Source organism: Akanthomyces muscarius, chromosome 1 (genome assembly GCF_028009165.1).
Source record: "Akanthomyces muscarius strain Ve6 chromosome 1, whole genome shotgun sequence".
Lineage (NCBI taxonomy): Eukaryota > Fungi > Ascomycota > Sordariomycetes > Hypocreales > Cordycipitaceae > Akanthomyces > Akanthomyces muscarius.
The window spans coordinates 1426379-1449803 of record NC_079241.1 but is presented as its reverse complement, the minus strand read 5'-3'; the positions used below and the strand labels follow the sequence as shown (position 1 = coordinate 1449803).

Below are 23425 nucleotides of genomic sequence, written 5' to 3'. Positions count from 1 at the left end.
TTTGTTACTGCTGGCCCTGCATGCCGTGGACAGAGGGGGATAGGAGTCGCGCGGGATCGAGGGGGAGGAGCCGCCTGGCCGTGGAGGCAGTTCGCCGTCGGTGGAGAGTTGGTCGAAGACTTGGCGGACGGGACAAGAAGTTGTCCTTACCTGGCCGGGACGGAGTCGAGGGAGCTCAATGAGGCGCAAAGGAGTTTGCAGAAGATGCGCTGCCCACTGATCTGATCGGCAGGTAGGTACCAATGATAAATTAGCCATATGTCGTTAGCTTCCTAGGAAGAACGCGATGCCGCTACGGCGAACTGAAAAGCGGGTCAGATTTGGAAGCCAGCATGGCAAGTGAAAAGTGCCTATACTCTGAGAATGCCTGCGTAGTATATGTCGTAATTAATTGACGTCAAGAAAATAAATGTACGTTTGCGAATTGTATAGAGGCGCCAAGCAAGATCACATGAAGCCTGTCTAGAAGTAATGCGCGTGTCATTAGTGACGCCCAGTGTTAGCGTACTCCTTGCAAGAGCCACCAACTGAATCGCAAAAAGGGAGAGAAGCACCAATTGGAGAATCAAAGGTGCAATTGTTCCGCAGACACATAAAATTAAAAATTGGCATGCACTTTATTACATCTTGTATTTTATACAGAAATGAAACCAAGACAGTGGTCTAGATCCAACGAGCGGAGAGAAACAATGGCGGAGGTGCAGCAGTTTCGCATAACGACTGGCAAGTCCATTGTCGTCAAGCCCAAAACGCCATAAAATGCTAGTAGTCGGAAACGTGCTACCCTGCGTCGCAGTCAGTAAAAGAGGATGTCTAGACTTTAAACATGATCGTACTCTTTGGTTGCGTCAGTCGTGCGTCGTTCTCTTTGTTGTCTTCCCGAGCCTCGTCGAGCAGCTTGTCAATGCCGCGCTGCTTCAACGCCACCTGGGTATGGTTAGCAACCACTCATCGTCAGATAGAGCCCGGTACCTACACCCAGACATTGCTGATACTGCTTAAAAAGAGGCTCACACTCTTTGTTGTCCTTTTCGGCACCTCGAAGATACTCTGCACGCCGTTAGCGACACCCTTGTCGTCTCCAATTCGCGCTTCAGATGCAGCTAACTTTCGCTATACCATTTCAAGAAGCACGTATCGTAGCGCCTGGGCCAGGTTAGCAAATCTGATTCGATAGTACGGTACAGGAGTGCGTACTCTTTGATTTCATTGCATTCTGGGGCGAGTGATGCAGACATGGTGGCGAGTGTGCTGGAGCCAAGAAAGTTGAGGCCTGAGAAACGGTGGCGAGAAATCAAGCCAAGGCAGCCGGCAGGCGAAGAAACGTTAACCAATTGGCAATCAGCGCCAGTTCCAGCCAGTTTCCTAAAATGGAGTATTTTGTAGCATTTCGGAATTGACAATCATCTTCGAGTCTGTATCATGTTTTTTTTCTATTCAATGGCTTGTTTCGTGGCCGCATTTCGCACCCAGTGTCTCGACGCAAGTTGAGCCGCTGATTGGTCGCCTAGGCCTGCCGCTGAAAACGGCCTGCAGCGAGCTGCCAAGCCGATGCCCGCCAAGGTCTCTGTGCCTACTAAAACGCCTGTTGATGCGGCGCAAAGCTCGAGTTGCGATGCTCCAAACCGCGTTGCACCGCGCCACAAGCTTTACGCGACAAGCAACCGCCTCGCGTCCCTGATTAATGCAGTGCACAAAGTAGCAAACCAGGCCGCCCTCCAGAGCTTTTTCGCAACAACACAACATGGCACCCTCTGCCAAAGCACTCAGGGAAGCTCTCATTGAGGGTACTTGCGACGTCTTCAAGCTGGAGCCAGACACAACGTCTGTCAACAAAGTGCGCCACCACGTTGAGCAAAAATTGGACCTTGAAGAGGACTTCTTTTCGGGCAAAGACTGGAAGCAAAAGAGCAAGGAAGTCATCAAGGAATATGTCGTGAGTCCTCTAAACCTGCCTTTGTCAATCGGTACAATTGCCATGTCTCACACTGCATGCGACAGGGCAAATTGCTAGACGGCTGGACGCCTGAGGAGAAGAAGAAAACGGATTCGAAAGCTCTCAAAAAGAAACAAACAAAGGTCGAGGATCCAGAAGACGACGCGACGGGCTCTTCCTCGCCAGAACGAAAGCGAAAGCGCACTGCAGTCGACCCTTCCAACGATGACGACCTAGATGGCGAAGACGAGCCCAACAAAAAAGCCAAGTCCGAGTCGAAATCGCCAGACCACGTTGTCGATGAAGAAGAAGAAGAGTACTCGGATGTTATTGACGAGCCAGCCACCTCGAAGCGCAAGAAGACAAAGAAGGAGCCGGGACAAAAACAGGCCCCCAAGGCCCCGAAGCCCGCCAAGTCGGCCGCTGCGAAAAGGACCAGCGCCGCAGCGGTGGCAGAGCCCTCTGACCCGCTCGAGGCCGAGGTCAAGAAGCTGCAGGGCCAGCTGGGCAAGTGCGGCGTGCGCAAGCTCTGGCACCACGAGCTCAAGGACTGCGACGACGCGCGGGCCAAGATTCGGCACCTGAAGAGGATGCTCGCCGACGTCGGCATCGAGGGCCGCTTCTCCGAGGCCAAGGCCCGCGAGATCAAGGAGACGCGCGAGCTCCTGGCCGACGCCGAGGCGGCGCAGGAGATGAACCGCCTCTGGGGCATGGACTCGGGCGGGCGCAAGAGCCGCCACAAGAGCAGCGGCCGCGGCAAGACGGTGGTGGAGAGCGACGATAGTGATGCCGAGAATGGAAATGACCACCAAGAGGAAGGTGGCGGTGATGGCGACGATGACGAAGGTAAGAACGAGGTACACCAAGGAAACGGCAAAGATGACGAGGACGAGGACGAGGATGTCAGCTTCGCGGCGAGAAGACGCAGAGCGCATGCGGATTTGGCTTTTCTGGGCGACGACAGCGATTCTGATTGAAAAAGTGATTCAAGGTCAGCAAAAATTGAAATGTCGGACAGGCGTTCAGAGAAATATATGGAAGGCGTTTGGAGGCAACATGTTTTAAAAGACAAATGTCGGACTACTGGACGGCTCAATGACATCAAACATTACTGTCGTATATTTTAATTCTACTTTTTTGCTGATTCAAACAAGTGCCAGCTTTGGTTATGCCCAGGCCTTGTACACAATACGCGCGCCATATGTCTCGCCCTTCTTGAGCAGCGTCATGTTCTTCCATTCCGGCACGTTGGCTGCATTCACCCAGCGGCCAGGCTCACAGCAAAACGCCGACCGAGCACCGCGCGCTGGAGCGCCCTCGACGGCGGGTACGTCAGTGAAGTCGCCTGTGTAGAACTGAAAGGACGGCTCAGTGCTGAGAACCTGCAGATGGATGCCCGTCTTGGGGTGCGACGCCGTTAGGTGCAGCTGCAGCGGCTGCCTGCGCGTGTCAATGGGCACAGACGCCGGGTCTGCCGTTGTCGTGAAGCAGTTGTCAAAGGCGGGCTCCTTCACGCCGAGATCAATCGTCTTGCCGGCCTCGACGCCGGGAAAGGCGGAGGGCCCGCCTGTGGGCACGCTGGTGCCATCGACGGGCAGGTACTGGCTGACACCAAGACTGACCTGGGTACCATCAATGGTTTCGTCGCCGCCGAGATTAAAGTACGAGTGGTTCGTCATGTTGATCACAGTCTCGTCGGCGCCTCCAACAAGCTGCGCCTCGTACTCAATACCCAAAATCGTCGCCTCTTTGCCATCAATCTGCTGCTTACCCGCCGTGTAGATGACCTTGATGTCAAGAGCACCGGGGAAGCCTTCGTCCCCGTCCTCGCTTCTGAGCGTGAACTGGACGCTCTCGCCACCTTGTAAGCCGTCGACGCCGGGGATTTGGCGCACGCCTACTGGGGTCGGACCCTTCCAGACTTTTTTGCCCCAGCCGACGTTGCCGCCATGGAGTGTGTTGCCGCTGTTGTTGGCGGCCAGAGGGTATGTCTTGCCGTTGACACTGTCTAGCTGGGCGCCTTTGATTCTGTTGGCCACACGACCAATGGTTTCTCCGAAATATGGGCTGTTGTGCTTTTCGTAAAGCTCCTGTGTGGGGAAGCCCTGTACAATGTTGATGCCTTTGACGTTGAAGGCCTGGATGATGGCACCCAACGGCAGAAAGCTGAAAGCGGCGTCTCCAGCCATGATTGCAGGACAAGATGTGATTTTTTTCAGTTGGCGTATGGCTATATAAAACAGTCGAGTTCTTTGAAATGCCAAGATGGGACTTTTTTAGATGAAAGATGGATGGCTTGTGGCGATGGAGCTTGTTAGTGAGCTCCTAGTCGACAACGTGGTGCGGAGTATCTTCCTTCCACACCAGCAGCTGGCTGGTCCACGTTTCCGTCACACAGCGGCTTCGTCATCTGACATGTATGCTCCTGCAGAAAACCGGTTGGAAATGGCTACATCGTCGAATACGCTAGAACTGTACATGGTACAAACGCACACTTTGTATCGCCTGTGACATATTTGACAACAGACGTGTGCATGCCCAACTGTGCTTCCTCTACAGAGACACAGCTGACCTGACAAGCCAACATGAAGTCACACAGCGATGATTACGGTTATTAATACGGATAGTAGTAGACCATTACCTTATGTTTCAGCTTGCTCTGCGATACTGGCAAACAGGATGTACCATAGGTCCATAGCCCAAACACCCAATCTCCCTTGCAAGCCGACGCCATGCCAGCATGCGACCTGGTCAGCAAATACTGTTCATAACAGTGTCAACGCCGGGCAATATAATTTTCGTCAGCCGCTTGGCTTCTATGTTGGAACCAGCACCAGCACCAGCACCGCGCGCTGACAGTAGGTAGCACTCGGCACTTTCCCCTGTTTAAAATCGCGCCGCCATCTCATTCACCCGCCCATCGCCTTAATACCAACGTCCGCGCCCCACCACCAGGTAGCGCCTGTGTGTCCAATCTTGCCAGAACATCACCATCCCACCTCCTCTGGCATCACTTCTTGCAGCTCGTATCTTCGCCATCTCGGGAATAAAGGGCTCTGGGTCGCATTCCCAGACCTTACTCTGTCCCGTTCTGCCCCAAGAATGGTGATGTGACCAGTTACAGGCCCAGTCCTGACGAATCCTACATCTCATCATCATGGCTTCGTCCTCCCCTCCGTTTCAGACACCTAGCAAACGCAAACGTGGCCAGGAGACGCCGCTTACGCCACCCAAGTTCACTTTTAACCTGGACAATCAAGAGACTGTCGAAGATGGCAGTAACAGTCCTAGAACAACTGTCGCATATCGCTTCAAGGGACTCGATCTACAAAGTGGTGGGGGTGGGGTCGGCCTGGCTACGTCGCAAGCCGTCGATGTCGCCGATGAGCTTCTTTTGAAGCGCCAGAAACCAGATCAGCCCATGGGCGATGTTTCCGATGCGGTATATCCAGCTTCCACCGCTATTGCGTCAAAAGAGCCCAGCCCCAAGCCGGTGGCGAACACTCTCGTCGAGGGCAACGAGGCCAGCGAGCCTGAATCGCTCGAGTCGAGAAAGAGGGCAGGGACGCCGCCTCTAAAGCTCAAAATGTACCACCCGCAAGACGCACACGACAGCGACAGTGACGATGAAGATATTCACATTGTGGATCCGGTCCGCGCTGCGCTGACGTGGCACGAGGACGAAATCACCGTGTACGACCCTGACGACAAGGATGATGACGGCACAGGTATAAACGGCATTGGATTCCGGCCTACGCCAGCTATCGCGCACGCGCGCTCTTTAAAGCGCAGGCAGCAGATCACTGAATACCGAAAGCGCGAGGAGAGTGAAGCTCGCGCTCGGCGGAACCAGCGCCGCCGTGAGGGAGAGACCCCGTCGGGCATTGGCAAGGCCTCGCCCAGAAAGGTCCGTTTCAGCGATTCAGAACTTCGAAATATAGCCGTCACTATATAGTGACCAACTTTACGATTTTCTTTTGTCAGTGTTTTTCTGGTGGGAAAGGAAGCGACCGTCGGGTGTTGTCGGATCTCGACCTGCTCTAAATTGGAGTACATTTATGACGACGGAGTTTTGTTCCCTCCTTCATTTGCTTGTGTGGGGTTTTGATGGGAATGTGAGTTTTGTTGTTTTAACCAGCGTTTGATTTGGCCGTTCTTTCAAGTCTATTTATTGTCGGATTCATCTTGTTCCAACGGAAGACATTCTTCTTCCTTGTGCGCCCATAGCCGCAACGCAGCAATGCTGCTGTCTTGACAATATACATTTAATGATACATTATGCTGGGATCCAAAATGAATTCCCCGTATGGTGTTAATATAGCCTCCCATGGTCACCAAAATTTATACCATTTTCGTCCCGCAGCTTTGCGCTCCTCTTCAAGCTTCCGCGCCAGTTCTCTTTGCTCTGCGATCCTCTTTGCTTGCATGCGCTGATTTTCAGCATGTACCTCGACCGCGCGCTTCATGTTTCTCTTTTCAACTCGTCTGTTGTATTGGCAATATTCGTAGGACGCTGTCGCGCCCACCACAAACATTCCGACGGCCCAGTTGGCGGCCCCTACCCAGTTTGCTGGCGGCCCATCACCCTTGTTAGCACCCATTTCCCAGAGTTTCTGCTCCTTGCTGCTTTTGTGAGTTCCCACTTACCTCTGACCACGAGTTTCAGTCCTCCTGCGGCTGCACCCGTGACTATGCCCGTCATGAAGCCGTTACGGGCGCATGGTGCGTTGGCCACGTTGGCAAAGTCCTCCGTCTTGATGCTCGCCACCACGTTTGTTATCGTCGGCCGCTGCTTCGAGCTTGATTTGTCGTCGGGGTTGTCGGCGGGCGAAAGAGGCGTAGACCAGGCGGCCTGGACGGGCTTGCCACTGACCGAGTTGGGAAGCGTCAGGCCTTGCGGCGCAGTCGGTTGATCGTCGCCGGCCATGGCTGGCGTCGCGAGACTTCAATCGGTCTCCAATTGATAATGTAGGTGCGCGTAGCGGCCCGATCGATCGAATTGTCACAGGGGCGCTGGTGTGTGCGAGATCTGGCGAGTATTTGCAGTAGAGGTAGACTCTGACGTCGATTTGGAGGCGGTTCGAAGTTGAAGATCCACTCTGTCGAGAGCCACTGACACTGCACGACGCCGGCGCGACACCTACCTGACTCAGTACACGATCTGCGGGTTCATGACTTCGATAAACCGCCCGCCCTTTAGAATGACGCAAACGTTGAAGAAGAAAAATCATATATCTCTAGTCTATTTCGCATTTTAATTTTCTGTCTTACACGGACGATCTCGGGCTAACGACAGCCTTCTCTGGAACATGTCGCGTGTTGCAGCTGTAAGTTCTGGTGGCCCTCCAACGACGTCCAATGCAAGAACCTTACCAACCACTGCTTCAAATACCAAAAAGAAAACCCCGAGCCAATCAAAGCAGTCATCCCATCCCAGTTTCATAAAAAAGGTCTAACCAATTTCTAGTCTATTTTTTTTTCAAACTTACATGCAAGCCACAGCGACCACCACAGCAGCTGTGAGGAACACCACAGCCTGGCGGAAGGTCACGTATCGAAGACGCAAGAACAAGACCAGAGTAAAGGAGTATACAGTGTTTGGGCAGACACCAACGAATTGCATTTGCATTGAAGCACTGCAGATTCGCCGTATTTGGAGCCTGCGTGCGTCGGAGTGGGGGATTTGGGCTTTCCTCGTCACGTAATAAATACCACGCATACGCGCAACGGTAATGTGATCCCAGTCTCCGATGGCGGTTCTAGATCACTTTGAATTCGCCGCAATGCGATGCACTCAAGGGGCTTTGCTCGGGTTGAATGTAGATTTCTACAGTTACGACCAACAAACATCCACTTACTCATTTCCTGGCGCATCTAAGTGGAGGCTTGCCCATAGTGCAGCGGCTTGTTGTGGTTGCTGCGACTCGAGCCTGTCTGCAGCCCGATTCTTCACTTCATCGCACTCAACACGGTAGCGTTAACGCAACATAGTCAACGGCTCGTTAGGTTAGACAGCTGCTGAGCTGCTTTTTTTCTCTGTCCCAGCGCGCAGTATTATTTTCCCCAGCAATTTGGCGCAAACACGAAAGCAGCTCATAGTACTCCGTGGTGAGTATAGAGAAAAGACACACCCAACGCCTCGCAGCCTTGCAACTACAGTGACAACGGCCTGTCGAACAAGACACCGATAAATTCACTGTCAATGGCAACGGATGCTCCCCTGTGAGGAAGGGCGCCGATCGCTGCTTTGCGGCATGCACCTCCGATGGGCGCCCCAAGTGTTGTGCAGATGCATATACTAGCTACATCACCATACCTGACGGGTTCGCCATATCATGATGTAAGAACATTTTGACGAAATAGATTGTCCAATTGAACACTTTAAAAATAATCTGATCGACACAGTGATAGGCTTGCAGGTGGCCCCAGGCTTGTCATGGTGGTGCGCTGTGAGCGGGTGGGGCACCCATTAAGAACTGGCCAGCAGCGTGTCACGCTTTACGCGTCAAAACGCGTCTCTCCCTCCGACGGGCAATCCTAGAATAGCCATGTCTTGACGGTGCCTAGTGCCACACCTACATTCTCTTTTGCTCTTGGACCAAGCATTGTACCACTTTCTCTCAAATCGACAACGAAGAGAGCTACAATACAAATCGCCACGAATACGCCTACTTCTCGACCGTACTCCCTCACCCCCATGTCGACATAGGCCAACTCAGCTCCTAGACAGCCGCGAATTCTCAGGCGGCCCGGGAGGCGAGCCACTTCACAATGCCCAACACAAGCCTGCGGCGCCCGCAAAAGGGCTTCCGCCGAGGCGGCAAGTCAGCATACCATGGCGCACGAACCCGAGCGTTCGCCGCCTCTTCCAGAGCCGAAGGCACATCTGCAGATGAAAGATGGGAACGCGCCAAGCTCGCGCAAACCATTGATGAGAACATGGGCTTTGCCCGTTTCGAGAGCGGCAGAAGAAAAGAGGGATGGCTCGTCAATGTACAGCCCACATCTATAGAGGACGACAGGCTGCCTTTCGGACGAGCGGCCCTCGACTGCTACTTTATTGAGCTCGACGGCTCGACTTTCAAGGCAACCGTCGAATACGACCCCTACTTCCTCATCGCGGTTAGGCGCGGTCACGAATCCGAAGTCGAAGAATGGGTCAAGAGAGTACCTGGAGACGGCGTTGTAAAGTCGATGCAGAGGGTGGAAAAGGACGACCTGAGCATGCCCAACCACTTACTCGGATATCGCCGCACATACATCCAGCTCAACTTTGCCAACGTCAACGACTTGATGGCCGCGAGAAAAGACATCATGCCTATTGCAGAGAAGAACAAAAAAAACATGAGCGCCATGGACGCCTACGCCGAGGTTGCCACGTGAGTGTGCTTCGAGCAAGATCTAGAGGCGTTCGCTAACATCGTGCTTGCAGTGCCAACGGAAACGGAAACGGCAACTTTGACCTGTTCGACGATGTACAGGACGACGAACGGCACGCAACGAATTCTTACTCCGACGCCAGCGACTACATCGTCGACTTGCGCGAGTACGATGTCCCGTACCACGTACGAGTAATGATAGATTTAGGTATGACATGGCGCAAATCGTGCGTTCGCCAAAGCTGACACTATGTTAGATATACGAGTTGGAAAGTGGTATTTCGTCGAGGCAAAGCATGGCATCACAAAAATTATGCCAAACGAGGAAAGATCACTGCCCGCAGACCCCGTTGTTCTTGCGTTTGATATCGAAACGACGAAACTACCTCTCAAGTTCCCCGACGCCACGATCGACCAAGTTATGATGATCTCGTACATGATTGATGGCCAAGGATTTCTCATCACAAACCGCGAAATTATTTCGGAAGACATTGGCGACTTCGACTACACACCTAAGCCAGAATATCCGGGCCCTTTCATGATTTTCAACGAACCTGACGAAAAGGCAACTCTAGAGCGTTTCTTTCTTCACATTAAAGAAGCCAGGCCCACTGTCATCGCAACCTACAACGGTGACTTTTTCGATTGGCCCTTTGTTGAAGCCAGAGCTAGCGTCAATGGCATTGACATGTACCAAGAAATCGGCTGGAAAAAAGACACTGACGATCAATACAAATGCAACTACGGTGTCCACATGGACTGCTTCCACTGGGTGAACCGAGATTCCTATCTCCCCCAAGGTTCTCGTGGTTTGAAGGCAGTCACCGTTGCGAAGCTCGGATACGACCCCGACGAGCTCGATCCAGAACTCATGACGCCATATGCTATCGAAAGACCCCAGACTCTTGCCGAATACTCAGTTTCTGATGCCGTGGCCACATACTATCTGTACATGAAGTATGTGCACCCGTTCATCTTCTCGCTTTGCACTATTTTGCCTCTCGGTGGTGATGATACCCTGCGAAAAGGAACCGGCACGCTTTGCGAAATGCTACTCATGGTGCAAGCATACCAAAGAGAAATTGTACTGCCAAACAAGCATATTGCGCCAAAGGAAGCGTTCTGGGACGGCCATCTGCTTGACTCGGAGACCTATGTCGGTGGTCACGTCGAGAGTATTGAGGCCGGTGTCTTCCGAGCCGATATCCCTGTCGACTTTTCTGTTGACACTGGCGCACTGGATGAGCTGATCAAGGACATAGACGCCGCGCTGAAGTTTGTAATTACTGTCGAGGAAAAGAAGTCCCTTGATGACATCGAAAACTACGACGAGGTGAAAGCCCAGATTTTGGAAAGGCTCAACCTCTTGAAAGAGACGCCTAATCGACATGAACGGCCACTCATCTACCATCTCGATGTCGCCTCCATGTATCCTAACATTATGACAACAAATCGTCTGCAGCCTGACTCCATGATCACGGAGTCGGATTGTGCTGCATGCGATTTTAATCGACCTGGCAAGACTTGCGACAGACGAATGCCTTGGGCGTGGCGTGGTGAATACCTGCCTGCCAAGCGTGACGAGTACAACATGATCCGAAATACTCTAGAGAACGAGAAATTCCCTGGCAAATATCCTAATTCGCCACCGAGGACATTCCAGGAACTTTCAGCTGATGAGAAGGCTACCCTCGTCAGAAAACGACTGCAGATCTTCTCGCAAAAGGTTTACCACAAGATTCACGATTCCACGACTATTGTCCGGGAGGCTATCATCTGCCAGAGAGAGAACCCATTCTACATCAACACTGTCCGTGATTTCCGTGACCGACGATACGACTACAAAGGCAAGGCAAAGGTGTGGAAAGGAAAGACTGATTCGTTGAAATCTTCCGGAGCAACAGCGAGCGAAGTCGAGGCGGCAAAAAAGATGAGCATTGTGTACGACTCATTACAGCTCGCGCACAAAGTCATTTTAAACTCATTCTACGGCTATGTCATGAGAAAGGGTTCTCGCTGGTACTCCATGGAAATGGCTGGCGTTACATGTTTAACCGGAGCCACCATCATTCAACTTGCCAGACAGCTGGTTGAGCGCCTCGGACGCCCTCTGGAACTGGATACGGATGGTATTTGGTGTATGCTTCCGGCTACATTCCCAGAGAATTTTGCCTTCAAGCTCAAGAATGGGAAGAAGCTCAACATTTCGTACCCTTGCGTCATGTTGAACCATTTAGTTCACGACAAGTTCACAAATCACCAATATCAGACCCTTACGGATCAGAAGACATTCAAGTACGAGACGCACAGCGATAACTCCATCTTCTTCGAAGTCGATGGCCCCTACAAGGCCATGGTTCTGCCCACCTCAAAGGAAGCGGACAAGAACTTGAAGAAACGATATGCTGTCTTCAATGATGATGGTAGTCTTGCTGAATTGAAAGGTTTTGAGCTCAAGAGACGTGGTGAGCTGAAGCTCATCAAAATCTTCCAGCAACAGATATTCAAGTTTTTCCTGGAAGGTGAGGATCTGGCACAATGCTACGCGGCAGTAGCAAAAGTGGCCAACAAGTGGTTGGATGTCCTGCATAGCAAAGGATCGACTCTGGCCGACGAAGAACTGATGGAGCTGATTTCTGAGAACCGAAGCATGTCAAAACCACTGGAGGAGTATGGTACTCAAAAGTCAACAAGTATCACAACTGCAAAGCGCTTGGCCGACTTTCTGGGAGAACAAATGGTCAAAGACAAGGGATTGAACTGCAAGTTCATTATCTGCTCCCGCCCCAGGCATGCTCCTGTCACCGAAAGAGCCGTCCCGGTTGCTATCTTCTCTGCTGAAGAATCTGTCAAGCGTAGTTATTTGAAGAAATGGCTGAAGGAGGAACCTACCGACACAGACCCCCGTGCCCTCTTGGACTGGGACTATTATCTCGAGCGATTGGGATCTGTCATCCAGAAACTCATCACAATTCCGGCTGCGCTGCAAAAAGTGCGCAACCCTGTTCCACGTGTGGCTCACCCTGACTGGCTTCAACGACGAATCAATATAAAGGACGACAAGATGAAGCAAAGGAAGCTCACTGATGTGTTCCAAAAGGAACCCCTTGGCGACATCACCAACCTCAACGGCCCTCGCATGGACGACATGGAAGACTACGGCGCTAAGCTGCTGAAGCCAAAGCCGGTCAATGCAGCTATTGCCTCCTCGCAGCCGGCTCCTACCTCGCAGAAGCGCAAATCGCCGGACCCCGTTGAGAATGCTGATCCAATGGCAGCCCTCCCAAAGACTATGCCTGGGCCGTCAGACGACTACGTTGGCTTTTTGGAGTACCAGAAACAGAAGTGGAAGCTTCAAAAACAGGCCCGTGTCCGTCGCCGCCAACTGTTTGGTGAGAGAAGAGGAAATACTGGCAGCAACATTCAGCAAACTTTTATGAAGCAAGCACACCTGACCTTCATGAACACATGGCAGCTTCTTCAGCTTCGCGCGACCGAAACTCCTGGTGTCGTGACGGCTTTCGTTCTTATCGATGCCAAGATTCATACGTTGAAGGTCCGTGTTCCGCGACAAGTATTCCTCAACCTGCGCAGCAAGGATCTTCCTGACGTCGAAATTGAGGGGTGCGAGGTTGAGCAAGTCAACTACACCTTGCCCAACGGCCATCCATCTACTCATCTGTTCAAACTTACTGTTGCCGAAGACAGCTATTACAATGAGGCAGCAAAATTTTCCCTCTTGTTCAACCACCCCAGCGTTGAAGGGGTCTATGAGAAGCAGATCCCTCTCAACATACGCGCTGTGCTTCGTTTGGGCAACCTGTGCACGATTGATGACCAGCAAAATGCTGTACTAGGTAAAGGTTTGGAGCATGGCTTTGATCTCGATGGCCTCAAGCGACCTGCCAAGGCAAGAACATACCTTGATTCATCGCCGCTGGCCTACATCTATGTCTCCCACATAACGGCTGGCGACCGCCAGATTTTTGGTATCTTCTCGACTACATCCGACAAGGCCAACGTTATCATTCTGCAGAAGAATCGTGACTCTGGACAGGATCTGCCCAACATCACACGCATGTACTCTGAAATGCTCTCAAAGCGATCGGAGGAAGCTGCTGGCACCAACTGGCAAGACTGCTTCATGTACCATGAGAAGGTCAATTTCAAGATTACGCAGGTGACTACGAGACGCAAGGCTCATCTCGAAATTGGAGACGTCATAAAGCAGATGCGCAAAGATGAACATCGTCCCCAGATGATGGTCATTCAGTCTTCCCAGCGCAACTTACTCGTCCACGATGTTCCTGTCCTGGGAGAATTTCCCGTTCTGCCTCTCAAGTATGATGCCGCTGATAGTTCGCTGCCTCCACTAGGCTGGCAAGCTGTTGTCGCCAGACGTCTTCTGGGACACTATCTTGGCCTGGGTTCCTGGATTTTGCATCTCACGGCCCTCGCTCGCTATGGTGACGTACCACTGTGCAACTTGGAGCGAGATGATCCTCGTTACTTGATTGACATTGCGTATGCAAGGCGACTGCAGGCAAACAACATTGTGCTGTGGTGGTCACCTGGTCCTCGCCCAGACCATGCAGGTCACGAAAAGGATGACCTGGTCGGGGCCCTAGATGCTGTCAAGATGCCAAATGTCAACAACCCTGGCACATACTCGTCTGTCTGTATCGATTTGGATGTTCGCAACCTCGCAATCAATACCATATTGACTTCATCCTTGGTCAACGAGCTCGAGGGTGCCGATTCAGTCTCGTTCAACCCTTCTGCAGATGGCTCGGACAGCTTGGCGTCCGAGAATGCGTTTTCTAATGCAGGCGTCCTGGTTTTGCGTGAGATGGTAAAGGCTTGGTGGGCTGAGGCCTGCCGAGGCAGCACCATGGCAGATGTCCTAGTTCAACATCTCGTTCGTTGGGTCGAGAATCCTGATTCTTTCATGTACGACCGTGCTCTACACTACTATGTGCAAATGATGTCACGGAAGGCATTCCAGCAGCTGATGGGCGACTTCCGCCGCGTCGGCTCCCAGGTTGTCTTTGCCAACGCAAACCGCCTCATTCTGCAGACTACCAAAGCCGAAGTTGGAAACGCCTTTGCCTACAGTCAGTACATTATCAAATCGATCAAGAGCAAGCCACTGTTTCACTTTATCGATTTGGAGATCAAGGAATACTGGGACTACTTGGTCTGGTATGACGAGTTCAACTATGGAGGCAAAGCATGCCAAGAGGTCGTCGAGGCTGATGAGCAGCCACTGGAGACAATCATGCACTGGCAAATGGCTACATTCTTGCCGAAGCGCCTGGAGCCTAGCTTCCAGACATGGGTCATTGAATTCATTCAACTCATGCACGGTCTGAAGCGCCAGGCAACACATGATCCCGACTCCACACCTCGACTTACGCAGCTGCCGAACCGCAACATTGAAAAGGAAGAGGGTCAGATCATCCTTGGGAAGAGCTATGAGAAACCGCTGAAGAAGGCCATCTCTGGTTTAATTGCTCAGCAGAAGCGAGAGTTACTGCACCCGGAGCTTGCTGGAGACTATTCGTTCCCCGACCTACCGGGCTCTCATTTGCGTCCGCGCAATGCAATCCTCGAGCTCGTAAAATCTCTCATGCAGATTCTTTCCCTGGACAAGAACATTACACTAGAAGCGCGACTTTTGCGCAAAGAGCTTCTCGCGCTCTTCGAAGTGCGAGAATTTTCCAAGGAGGGCACCTTTGCGAATCCATCAGAGAGTCTGAAGCTTGTCCAGCTCTCGTGCGACAGCTGTACCATGGCCCGCGATTTGGACTTTTGCCGAGACGAAGATCTGCTCAGCGCAGGCGGCACTGCCAGCGGAGCTGGCTGGAACTGTCCCTTTTGCGGTGCCGAGTACGATCGCGTGACAATCGAAGAGCGGCTGCTGGCCATGGTGGAGAGCTGGACGGTCGAATGGACAACCCAAGATCTCAAGTGCGCGCGCTGCGGCGCGCTGCGGATGAATGAGTTTATGGAGCATTGCACTTGCAGCGGTGAATGGAAGGTGACGGTGTCGAGGGACGAGATTGTCCGCAAGCTCAATGTCATTCGACGCGTGGCCAAGTTTTACGGCCTGCGGATGCTGTCGGATGTTGCCACTCGTTTCGGCGAGGCCATGTAAAAGAAGATGGATGATGACATGATGAGGTTTATACTGGCGTTTTTATTTTGGGATGGGCAAGTGGAACAAATTGGAGGTGGCAAGACGAGGCATCATCACAGTCTTGGCGTTTTTTGCTTTTCATTGTTGGAGAACCACCAAATCATTGCTGCATTGTTGTATTCCTTCATGTCGTGCATTTTGTGTGTATATATATATAGCTCAATCATAGTGTGCATATTAACAAAGACTCCTGTGATTGCAAGTGCAGCAAACCGTGCCCCCGAAAAGAAAAAACCGGCAAGTTCATAAATGAGATGCATTAATAAATTCAGGTCCCAGCAATCACTTTGCCTCTTCGGCGAGGCTGCTTTTCGTGTGCTCCAGCACTGTCCTGATACCCTCGTCAAGACCCTCGACGGCCAGGCACTCGTCGATCCACGCCTCCGTCTTGCGCACCAGCGCCTCGCGATCCGACGTCGCGGCGAGCTGCTCCACGATCCGCGGCAGCGCCTCCCGAAGCCCCCTGGGGAAGTCGGCCGTGAGCGGGCTGACGCCCGCGATCGGCTGGCGGATGAGGCAGCTGGCCGTGGCCGGGTCCTTGGGGAACTGGGCCTCGAGCGCGGAGAGGACGTGCTGCGAGACGCGCGGGTAGACGGGGGTCTGCTGGCGGAACGTGGCGAACATGAGGAAGAAGCGCTCGGCGACGTCGGGCGCGTAAAAGGGCTGCTTGCGGGCAATGTCAAAGATGGCCATGGGGATGGCGCCGTCGAGGGCCGGGTTAGAGGCGAGCTGCCGGGCGGCCGACTTGTCAATGACCTTGGCCTGGGCCTTGGTGGGCTCCGGCAGGATGACGCCGTCCTCGTCCTCGCCCTCGTCCTCGCTGTCGTCGATGCGCAGCTCGTCGTCCTCGGCCGGCCGGCGCGCCGGAATGGCCTCTTTCGTCTTGCTCCTGCGCTTCTTGTCCTCCATCTTGGCGAGCCACTCCATCTCGCAGCGCGCGTACTCGACCCAGAGGCGGTCGTCGGTGGTGCAGAAGCGGCAGCCGCGCATGAAGAAGCCGCGGGCGGCGGCCATGTCGCCGTTGTGCGCGGAGCGGCGGCCGGCGACGACCCAGAGGTCGGCGTCGGTGGGCAGCATGCGCAGCGCGCTCGTCACCGTCTTGCGCCAGCGCTTCGACGCCTTGACGCCGGCCGTGTAGGCAAGGTACTCTCGCCAGAGCGCGCTGCTGCCCGGATGACGGCCGGCGCCGCGCTCGTAGATGCCGAGCACGCGGCCCTGGCCGGCGTGCGCCGAGCTCAGGTGCCGGATCTTGAGGCGCTTGCAGCGCTTGGCCCTGAGCGTCTCGAGGGATTGCTCCCACTGCGCGTACGAGGACCAGTCGTAGGGAGTGTTGCCGGGGGAGAGGACCTTGTGCTCATATTGGTTTCGTTTTTGGACAATGGTGCGGATTTCGTCCTGCAAGAAAAGACGAGACCCCGGCGTTAGAAGAATGTGCGGCGGAATAAGAAGTTGGAGAGCCCGAGGCTTGATGCGCAACGTACCTTGGTAAAGATTTCTTTTTCTTCCCATTCTCGCAGCTGCGGTACGGACCGCTCGAGGTAAAAGCGCGCTTTTTCAGCGACACCCGCCATTTTCAGTAAAGTCGCTTGATGTCTCTTCTGTAAGGTATTGGAGATGGTCGTGGAAAAGCAGCTGCTGGATTTTTTCACGAGGCTGTCTGGAAGTTTTAGTGGAGAAATTCGAATCCGTGTGGCTGCTACCTTCAGCCTTGGTGGCTGGTGGGAGAGTGTGGCCGTGCAAACAAACAGAATTGCACGTTGATACTATGAAATAAAGAAAGTCGACATCCTTCAGTGTGCGTTGTTATTCTGACGAGTCTCCTTTACTCTTAACTAACCCTTACAATTTGGGACTTGACGTGTTCGTCGATACTCTCTAGGGTCGGCCGCGTGAGCAAGCAGCAAGGCGTAGCATCTGCGCTCGTCTTAGATATGATTCTTTGTGCCATTGACGTTGGAAGTCGAATTTGTCCTACACTACCTCTTTTATGTGTCCCTTCTCGGCTCAACAACGGCATTTTTTACTTTTTTACTTTTTTGCAAACTACTTTTACAGTCAATCCCGTTTGTACACCACTTCTGGTACGACAAGCTAGACAGCAAGAGCTGGTGACTCGCCGCTCATGAATTAATTAAAAGGATTAATTTTCAACTAATTACACGTCTTTTCTTTTGCATGTCATTTCAACAAATTACTGTATTTCTACAGCGGAGAATCGGTCGCTGCAGCCAGTGCTGTATCGGTATATGCTCCGGATGATCTTCGGCACTGCGCTCCGCATCACCACATGTTTGCAGCCAAGCTTGCCTCTTTTGTTGGTATTTTTTTGGTAACTTAAAGACACGCTAGACAGCCTGCCAGCGAGCCAATCCTCTATCACGACGGTGCCCATCTTACCCCACAGTGCCCTTTACAGGGGTGAGGCCGAGCTCGAAACACGCGCCATCGCGAGGCGAAGCTCCCGAGGTCTCCGTTGTCAAAAGGCGCCTGCCAGGGGTCTCACCACAACTTGTCCTCCTTTTCTCCCGCCCGCCTCCATCGTCGCGTGCTTCACCTGTCTCCCCTCCCCGCGCTGTGCTGTCATCGGATGTCCCGGACTGCACAGTAACCTGCGGATTTCATTCTTTTGTTTCTTCTTGTCGCGCCGCAATGGCTCCTAAATACAAGGACAAGGACGGCGGCGTTGTCCTGGCCTTCAATGGCCAGTGGGTCAGCTGGTCGCACACCGTCGTCGCGTACAGTATGTTTGGATTGCGTCCAGAATGCGCTGCGCTTGGCATCGTCTTCGGCCTCGTTTGCTGACTTTTTCTCTTCCTTGCTACTTCTAGCTGCCTTCATCAGTGCCCTGATTATCGGTGTTGCACTCCACTATCACAAGATTGTCGAAAATGAATTTTACCGCTACCCTGACGAATGGTTCCCCTCCGTCTCCGCCACTATTGGTGATCGCTACCCTGAGCGATCTTTTTTCATGATTTTCATTGCCATTACTTCTGGTACGGATGCCTATGCAGCTTCCTGCCCATATACACAAGTTGGACCTTGCTAATTGATGTGATGCAGGTCCTCGTTTCGCCCTCGTTGGCCTATGGTACCTCCTGACCCGCAAGCCCGGCACCAAGCTGCCAGGCTTCGTCGCCACCATGGGTATCCTGCGCACCTTGACCTGCGGCGGTTGGACCTACATTACCTCGACCGATGACCACGACTGGCACGACATTCTCATGATCTCCTACATTGTCGCCACACTGCCATGGACCACCGGCTGCATCGCTCTCAGCCCCAACAACCCTACGGCAATCAAGTATCGCAAGTACCTTGCCGGTGGCTTTTTCGGAACCCTGGTGCCTCTCATTTACTTCTTTATTCAGCACAAGGTTCACCGTGTTGCGGGAGGTACGTGCCGTCTTCATCTCAATTCGTCTTGGCACAGAGGCTAACGCCTTGCACAGCTTACACCGTCTACGCCTTTTTCGAGTGGGCATTGATCCTCTTTGACGTCGGTTTCGATGCCGTTACCGCCATCGATTTCGATACGTTTGAGATTGTGGTTCGCGACGTCCAAGGCTCAAGCAAAGGGTATGTGCAATGGCTGCCAATCTAGGCGCTGGCAACTGGGCCGGCAACGCTCTGGCGTGCTTGTTCTTGTGAGTCCAAGTTCTAAATGTGCTCGCAGTGACAATCGTTCTGTCCCGTCCGTCGTTCTGGAAAAGGAGTAAGTTTGTCCGCGAGCTTTGATGGTCTTTCGCTAATAAATGCCCATGTAGAAAGGAGCAGGCTACCGCTGGCGTGTTTGCCTTGCGCTTTACCTGGACCGAAGCTCTCGACACGGCTGCTGATGTCTACCACGGCGTAAGTGCTATCATGGCCTACCAGATAAAAACTGGCGCTAACTACATCATAGTTTGTCTTCTGGTCCATGCTCACTAGTCTTGGTCTTCTCGTTTGGTGTAAGCATCTTCGACCACACATTAACGGCTCTGACTAACTGTACCAGACTTCCCTCTCTGGCATATGGGCATATCCGGCTACGAAGCCTTTGTCATGTCCACCATTTCGCCTTTCCTGCTGTGCATCGGCCCCTTTCGCTCACTCGTCGTCAACAACCTCCGCATCGTCCACTTGCTCTCGCTTTCTGGCGTGGCTGCGTATCTCGTTGTCGACCCTGTATACCGTCTGTTCACCGTCGGCTTTGCTGTCGCCATGAGCTGCCTCGGCTGGGTTGGCACGCTCTCTTCGGAGTCGATTCACGAGGCCCGCTTCGAGTCCAAGATCCTTGGTCTGCTGCTTGGTCTGATTCTCTCCTCAACCGCCAAGTTTGCATGGACTACCAACAACCCCATCTGGCCTGTCATGCATGCTGCCAACGGCGGCTGGAACGGCACTGGTCTGGCCCTTGGGCTTTTGGCCGCGCTCCGCTTCACTCGCCGTGCTCCTCTGACCAGCGGCTCGTCGCCTGACAAGCTGCCTGGCTCCGTATTGCTCTCTGCCTGCGGTATTGGCGGTCTCTTTTTTGCTTTGCATTCGCTTCTTTCCGACACCAGCACCATGATTCTGTGGGTGTGGGAAGGCTTCCCTATCCGCGGGCCTTACTTTTCCACCCACGGATGGTTTACGCTCGGCGCCATGTCCGTTGGTGTCTTTATCGGAATTTCGCGCCCCAACTTGGCCGGCAGCTGGCTGACCTTTGGTGTCGGCTCTCTTGGAGCTCTTTTCCTGACGCTCTTCAGCCACTGGACCGGCTACTATGGTGGTCTTGCGCTGACCGTGTACATCATGGCTGCTGCGGTGCCGCTCCTCTCATCTGCCTCTAAGAAGAGCCCCGCGGCTACTTTCGGCTTGGGTTTTCTCATCTACAACTTCATGGTTCTCTTCCACGTTTGGGTTGTCGCCTACGCGTTCGTTCCCGGTGGCCCTCTCGTGCGTGAGCACACGGACTGGGTTATGCTGGTCATGATGCTGCTCGTCGGTGCTGGTGTCCTCAACTACAACAGCTCCAAGCCCAAGCACCCTGCCCCTCGCCGCTCTTCCCCGTCGCAGCACAGAAAGTACAACATGCTGGCTACCCTAGTCATTAACATTCTGTTCCTTTGCGCAGCTTTCATGCGATTCCCCACCAACGATTACAAACCGTATCATGGCGAGGATCGCGTGCTTACTGCCGGTATCTGGACAATCCACTTCTCCCTCGACAACGATATGTGGTCGTCTGAGTACCGTATGCGCGATCTCATCAAGGAGCTTGAGCTTGATGTCGTTGGCCTGCTCGAGTCTGATCTGCAGCGCATCATCATGGGCAATCGCGACACTACTCAGTTCCTGGCCGAGGATCTGGGTATGTACGTCGACTACGGCCCTGGCCCTAACAAGCACACTTGGGGTGCTGCCCTGCTCTCCAAGTTCCCAATCGTCGAGTCGAAGCATCATCTGCTGCCTAGTCCTGTTGGTGAACTTGCCCCCGCCATCCATGCCACGCTTGACGTGTACGGCGAGCTTGTTGATGTCTTTGTCTTCCATTCTGGACAGGAGGAAGACCCTGAGGATCGTCGCCTGCAATCTGAATACCTTTCCAAGCTCATGGGCTCGACGCCTCGACCGGCCATCCTTCTGAGCTACCTTGTCACGAAGCCTCTGGAGGGTAACTACAATACGTACGTCAGCGAGACCTCTGGCATGCACGATGTCGATCCGAGCGACTGGGACCGCTGGTGCGAGTACATTCTGTTCAAGCGCCTCAAGCGTGTCGGATATGCTCGTGTTAGCCGTAGCACGATTACAGATACAGAACTGCAGGTGGCCAAGTTTGTCATTCCGCAGTCCGAGTCGGAGATCCGCCAGATTGAGGCGATTCCTACCGAGGAGCGTAACCGCCGGGCCGAGGAGAGCGCAGTGCCGGTTGGCTGGAGGTTCCCGGCCATGTTCTACGGCAACGGTGTGCGTGACCACCGGTACCACGTTTTTGATGAGCCTCGATACTACAACTAAAAGGGGGAACGGATGGGTTGAATAGGTGAATTGTGTAAAATTTAAGGAATACGGGGTCCGGATAAAGAGTCCGGCTGTACTATGTTGACTTTGCCTTGCAATTTACGTGACAGAAAATACAAGTCTAATTTTACCGCCACTCCAGTACAACGCAGACTCAAGAAATCAGTCGACGATCTTTTTAGTGGGGAGCTTCTGATGCCTGTTGTACTCCAGGCGGCTGAGGTCAAGCGACTCAACAGGTACCAGTTTGTTAGGCCGACGAGACCAACACCACGCCTGCAACTTGAGCTGCACAATGCACTGAGCAAGGTTGACGGATTCATCTACCCTGCTGCCAATGTGTTTCCCTTCAACTACGGCCCCCGTAACTTTTTTCTGGCCCTTCTTCGTACTTCTAGGCGGTTTTCAATTCTTATCTCGCACTTCAGCCGTGACGTGCCACTTCAAACTACTCACCGCTTCGCACTCCTAGATCACCCTCCAAGACATCCGCAAGTTCAGGCGCAGCAAATGCTGAACCGCCAGGATCGCTTCTTCTCCCCTAGCGGCGCCATCTACCCTGGCGGCCCAAGTATCTGGCATGTCGTTGACTGGGACCAGCGACGGCTCGTCTCCGTAAAGATGGATGAGGAGCAGGAGTCGGAGGATGTGGCATTTGAGCACCTCTTGAAGCACATTGACACGTTGGCGCCCGATGTGTATCTCGTTTACTTGTCGCCAGATGGGGATATTCTGTCCACATCATTTTTTTTATCGCGAGGACGATGAAACCATGTGCGTGTTCCGGCCGCCACTCGACGCAGCGCAACTTCCAGACGATATTGCTGTCGTTTCGCGGGCAGAGCTCCAGGAGGTTGCGCGGCTTGGCCCAAATGTCGACATGGTGGTAAAGCCCCGGTCAAAGAGGCCGCAGGAAAAGGTGAGTTTAGAGGGTTGAGCTGCGGAGCCGAGTAGTCTTTTTTTAGTTTCTGACAGTAGTGCAGTTTGTCTTTAAATACTTTTTTCTCTTTCAGCACCTGGATTTCAACTGGCACGAGATGGGCATCTGGTGCCGCGTGAAGCATCCAAGCATTGTGCCTTTTGATAGCGTCGTTGTCGATGAGCTCGAGGGTCATTGCGTCGGCTTCACATCAAGATACATCCCCGGCGGCACCCTTGAAGAGAATCCCGCACGGCTTTTCAAGTTGAAATGGCTGCGCCAGCTGATGGATGTTGTAGACGAGCTGAACCTCGTTCTTGGCGTCGCGCATCAAGATGTGGCGCCGAGAAACATGCTCGTCGACGAGTCGACGGACACTCTGATGCTCTTTGACTTTGACTTTGCCGCTCGCATAGGAGAACAGCAGGGGTACTCGGAGCCTCGCAACGACGTCAAGGGCGTCGTCTTCAGCCTGTATGAGATTATCACGCGGGACTCGGCGAGACGCGGCAAGCGGCATGAGGATCAGGATGTGGAGGCGGTTGAGCAAATGGCGTGGACGAAGCACCCGGACGTGCAGCTAGATCATCCAGTCTCTGAATTTCGCAGAGTGCTCGGTGAGTGGTGCGAGAGGCGTCGAAAGGGGACATCCGAGGAGGTTATCGGCACAGGAACTACCAACTTTCTTGAATGGCCGACGGTGCCTGAGCCGCCAGTCACGGTGCAGGGCGGCCTTGACCCCGAACCGACCACGGAGCTCCGGAGACAATACTTTTGGAGAAGAAGGGATTTGGTAGGAGAGGGCAAGACTGTACTGAATTGGCAGAGGCCACCTCAAAAGTGGCCGGATGAGGACGGTGCTGTTCATATATAGACCTAAGTATGTTGAGGACTGTTTATTGATAAATATACAGTCAGGGATTCAGGATCTTGGTGCTTTTCGTATCGAGAGGCAAGTTGTGAAGAGTCCTGCTGCTTACTTATCACATGTGTCTTTGATAGTA

At 53.2% G+C, this 23425-nt stretch overlaps 9 protein-coding genes across 10 annotated transcripts; 5 read left to right on the top strand and 4 right to left on the bottom strand.

The window, feature by feature from the left end:
- Positions 1 to 780: 780 nt before the first annotated feature.
- LMH87_005437 (uncharacterized protein) lies at positions 781 to 1238 on the bottom strand (the record flags this gene model as incomplete). The annotated part of the gene is made up of 5 exons (XM_056203158.1): positions 781 to 785; positions 837 to 927; positions 977 to 1050; positions 1109 to 1146; positions 1198 to 1238. 5 exons carry the CDS (start codon positions 1236 to 1238, stop codon positions 781 to 783), a joined length of 249 nt encoding a protein of 82 aa, XP_056058644.1.
- Positions 1239 to 1744: 506 nt separating this feature from the next.
- LMH87_005436 (uncharacterized protein) lies at positions 1745 to 2913 on the top strand (the record flags this gene model as incomplete). The annotated part of the gene is made up of 2 exons (XM_056203157.1): positions 1745 to 1936; positions 2002 to 2913. 2 exons carry the CDS (start codon positions 1745 to 1747, stop codon positions 2911 to 2913), a joined length of 1104 nt encoding a protein of 367 aa, XP_056058643.1.
- A 189-nt stretch (positions 2914 to 3102) lies between these two features.
- LMH87_005435 (uncharacterized protein) lies at positions 3103 to 4125 on the bottom strand (the record flags this gene model as incomplete). Its single annotated transcript, XM_056203156.1, has 1 exon — positions 3103 to 4125. One exon carries the CDS (start codon positions 4123 to 4125, stop codon positions 3103 to 3105), a length of 1023 nt encoding a protein of 340 aa, XP_056058642.1.
- A 968-nt stretch (positions 4126 to 5093) lies between these two features.
- LMH87_005434 (uncharacterized protein) lies at positions 5094 to 5891 on the top strand (the record flags this gene model as incomplete). The annotated part of the gene is made up of 1 exon (XM_056203155.1): positions 5094 to 5891. One exon carries the CDS (start codon positions 5094 to 5096, stop codon positions 5889 to 5891), a length of 798 nt encoding a protein of 265 aa, XP_056058641.1.
- A 376-nt stretch (positions 5892 to 6267) lies between these two features.
- Positions 6268 to 6863, bottom strand: LMH87_005433 (uncharacterized protein; the record flags this gene model as incomplete). Its single annotated transcript, XM_056203153.1, has 2 exons — positions 6268 to 6506; positions 6584 to 6863. 2 exons carry the CDS (start codon positions 6861 to 6863, stop codon positions 6268 to 6270), a joined length of 519 nt encoding a protein of 172 aa, XP_056058640.1.
- A 1844-nt stretch (positions 6864 to 8707) lies between these two features.
- On the top strand, positions 8708 to 15472 carry LMH87_005432 (uncharacterized protein; the record flags this gene model as incomplete). The annotated part of the gene is made up of 3 exons (XM_056203152.1): positions 8708 to 9315; positions 9369 to 9523; positions 9573 to 15472. The coding sequence occupies 3 exons, from the start codon at positions 8708 to 8710 to the stop codon at positions 15470 to 15472; spliced, it is 6663 nt and encodes a 2220-aa protein (XP_056058639.1).
- A 324-nt stretch (positions 15473 to 15796) lies between these two features.
- On the bottom strand, positions 15797 to 17085 carry LMH87_005431 (uncharacterized protein; the record flags this gene model as incomplete). Its single annotated transcript, XM_056203151.1, has 2 exons — positions 15797 to 16909; positions 16996 to 17085. 2 exons carry the CDS (start codon positions 17083 to 17085, stop codon positions 15797 to 15799), a joined length of 1203 nt encoding a protein of 400 aa, XP_056058638.1.
- Positions 17086 to 18163: 1078 nt separating this feature from the next.
- Positions 18164 to 21499, top strand: LMH87_005430 (uncharacterized protein; the record flags this gene model as incomplete). Of its 2 annotated transcripts, none has more annotated exons than XM_056203150.1 (8): positions 18164 to 18254; positions 18343 to 18510; positions 18578 to 18910; positions 18967 to 19013; positions 19088 to 19161; positions 19282 to 19366; positions 19419 to 19464; positions 19512 to 21499. In XM_056203150.1, 8 exons carry the CDS (start codon positions 18164 to 18166, stop codon positions 21497 to 21499), a joined length of 2832 nt encoding a protein of 943 aa, XP_056058637.1. The 2 variants fall into 2 exon arrangements, with proteins under 2 accessions (XP_056058637.1, XP_056058636.1); XM_056203149.1 differs by adding an exon at positions 19191 to 19229 and having other exon boundaries at positions 18967 to 19093.
- Positions 21500 to 22274: 775 nt separating this feature from the next.
- On the top strand, positions 22275 to 23295 carry LMH87_005429 (uncharacterized protein; the record flags this gene model as incomplete). The annotated part of the gene is made up of 2 exons (XM_056203148.1): positions 22275 to 22421; positions 22486 to 23295. 2 exons carry the CDS (start codon positions 22275 to 22277, stop codon positions 23293 to 23295), a joined length of 957 nt encoding a protein of 318 aa, XP_056058635.1.
- Between the last annotated feature and the right edge of the window lie 130 nt (positions 23296 to 23425).